General features: G+C 38.7%; 1 protein-coding gene across 1 annotated transcript; it reads right to left on the reverse strand.

The window, feature by feature from the left end:
- Window positions 1-537: 537 nt before the first annotated feature.
- LOC126080160 (olfactory receptor 4A5-like) lies at window positions 538-1,524 on the reverse strand. The gene has a single exon (XM_049891444.1). It carries the CDS (start codon window positions 1,522-1,524, stop codon window positions 538-540), a length of 987 nt encoding a protein of 328 aa, XP_049747401.1.

The following is a 1,524-nucleotide window of genomic DNA, read 5'->3' on the forward strand; positions in this document are numbered from 1 at the left end:
TGCTCACTGATGGTGTCTCAAACCAAACACAATTTCATGTCCCACTAAAACAGGCAGAATTGTAAATATGTAGACATTGCCCAGAGGAACAGAAGTAATCTTAAACACAAAATGCACAGTGGAGCTAAAAAAAGCTGTTGTGCTCATACAATAATGAACCATAAAATTTTAAAACCACACCCTTGGCCTCAAAAATTTGTTCTAAGCATTGGGCAAATTGTTTTCTCATTAATTTGAATGATAGAAAATTTTTGAAACTAACTTGTGTTTTTCTATTCTTAAAAGGAAATAATTTTTTTTTCTAAGCCCTGTTTCAGTATATTCAGAGAAAAATAAAATTACAATGTTAAGCTTAGTTTTACTTTTAATTATAACAGGAAAAATACTTATGGATTTTTTCCCACCTCTAGAATGTCTCTATTAGTTTCATTCTAATGTCAAAGATAATTTGTTCTACATTTTGGATGTCTTTGCATCAATAAAGAGAAGCATTCCTAGAGAATCCATTGAATTGACTTAATCGTTCATTGTGATCTTTTATTGCCTATTTCCTGCTTTAGAATTAGCAATGATATTTTCAGTGTGGACGCAAATTCTTATTCTACACGTGGTTAACTTTCCACTCCAGGTTTTTTCCATAGCATTTTTCATCTCAGAGTTTCTCAAAGTGTATATCAGAGGATTCAACATGGGAGTAATAATTGTATAAACCACAGTCATAGATTTGTCAATGGGAAAGTTGGAAACAGGTCTAACATACATGAAAATACAGGGAACAAAGAAGAGGACAACCACTGTGATGTGGGAGCTGCAGGTAGACAGGGCTTTGCGCCTTCCCTCCTGACTGTGAGTCTTCAGGGACTTTAGGATGGCCCCATAGGAGATTAGTAGAAGGATAAAAATTACCATACAGATGGCTCCATCATTGGCAACAACAGTGAGCCCTATAAAATAGGTTTCAGAGCAAGCAAGTTCCAATAATGGGTACAGGTCACACATGAAGTGATCAATGACATTGGGGCCACAGAAGGGGAGTCTGTGCACAAAGAGAAGTTGAATCACAGAGTGCAAAAATCCTCCAACCCAGGCCACCACTAGCAACAGAATGCAAACCTGTCGATTCATGATGGTTAAGTAATGCAGTGGCTTACAGATGGCCACATAGCGATCATAGGCCATTGCCACCAGGAGAAAGATCTCAGCGCCACCAAATAAGTGCATTATAAAGAGCTGGCCCATGCAAGCTGAGAAGGAAATAGTCTTTTTATCACAGAGTAAGTCTAGAATCATTTTGGGGGAAACGGCGGTGGAATAAACAGCATCCATGAGTGACAGATAGGCAAGGAAGAAGTACATGGGGGAGCCCAGGGAGGGGCTGACAACAACAGTCAAGACAATGAGAAGGTTGCCCACCATTGTCACAATGTAGATGAACAAAAACATAACAATTAACACTTTTTGGCCATCAGGATCCTGCGTGAGCCCCAGGAGGACAAATTCTGTTACATTGTTACTATATCCCAT

Source organism: Elephas maximus, chromosome 7 (assembly GCF_024166365.1).
Source record: "Elephas maximus indicus isolate mEleMax1 chromosome 7, mEleMax1 primary haplotype, whole genome shotgun sequence".
NCBI classification, from domain to species: Eukaryota; Metazoa; Chordata; class Mammalia; order Proboscidea; family Elephantidae; genus Elephas; species Elephas maximus.

Excerpts from the sequence above, each read along its gene's own strand:
- LOC126080160 (XM_049891444.1), bottom strand. The coding sequence starts at position 1,524 with ATGGGATATAGTAACAATGTAACAGAATTTGTCCTCCTGGGGCTCACG.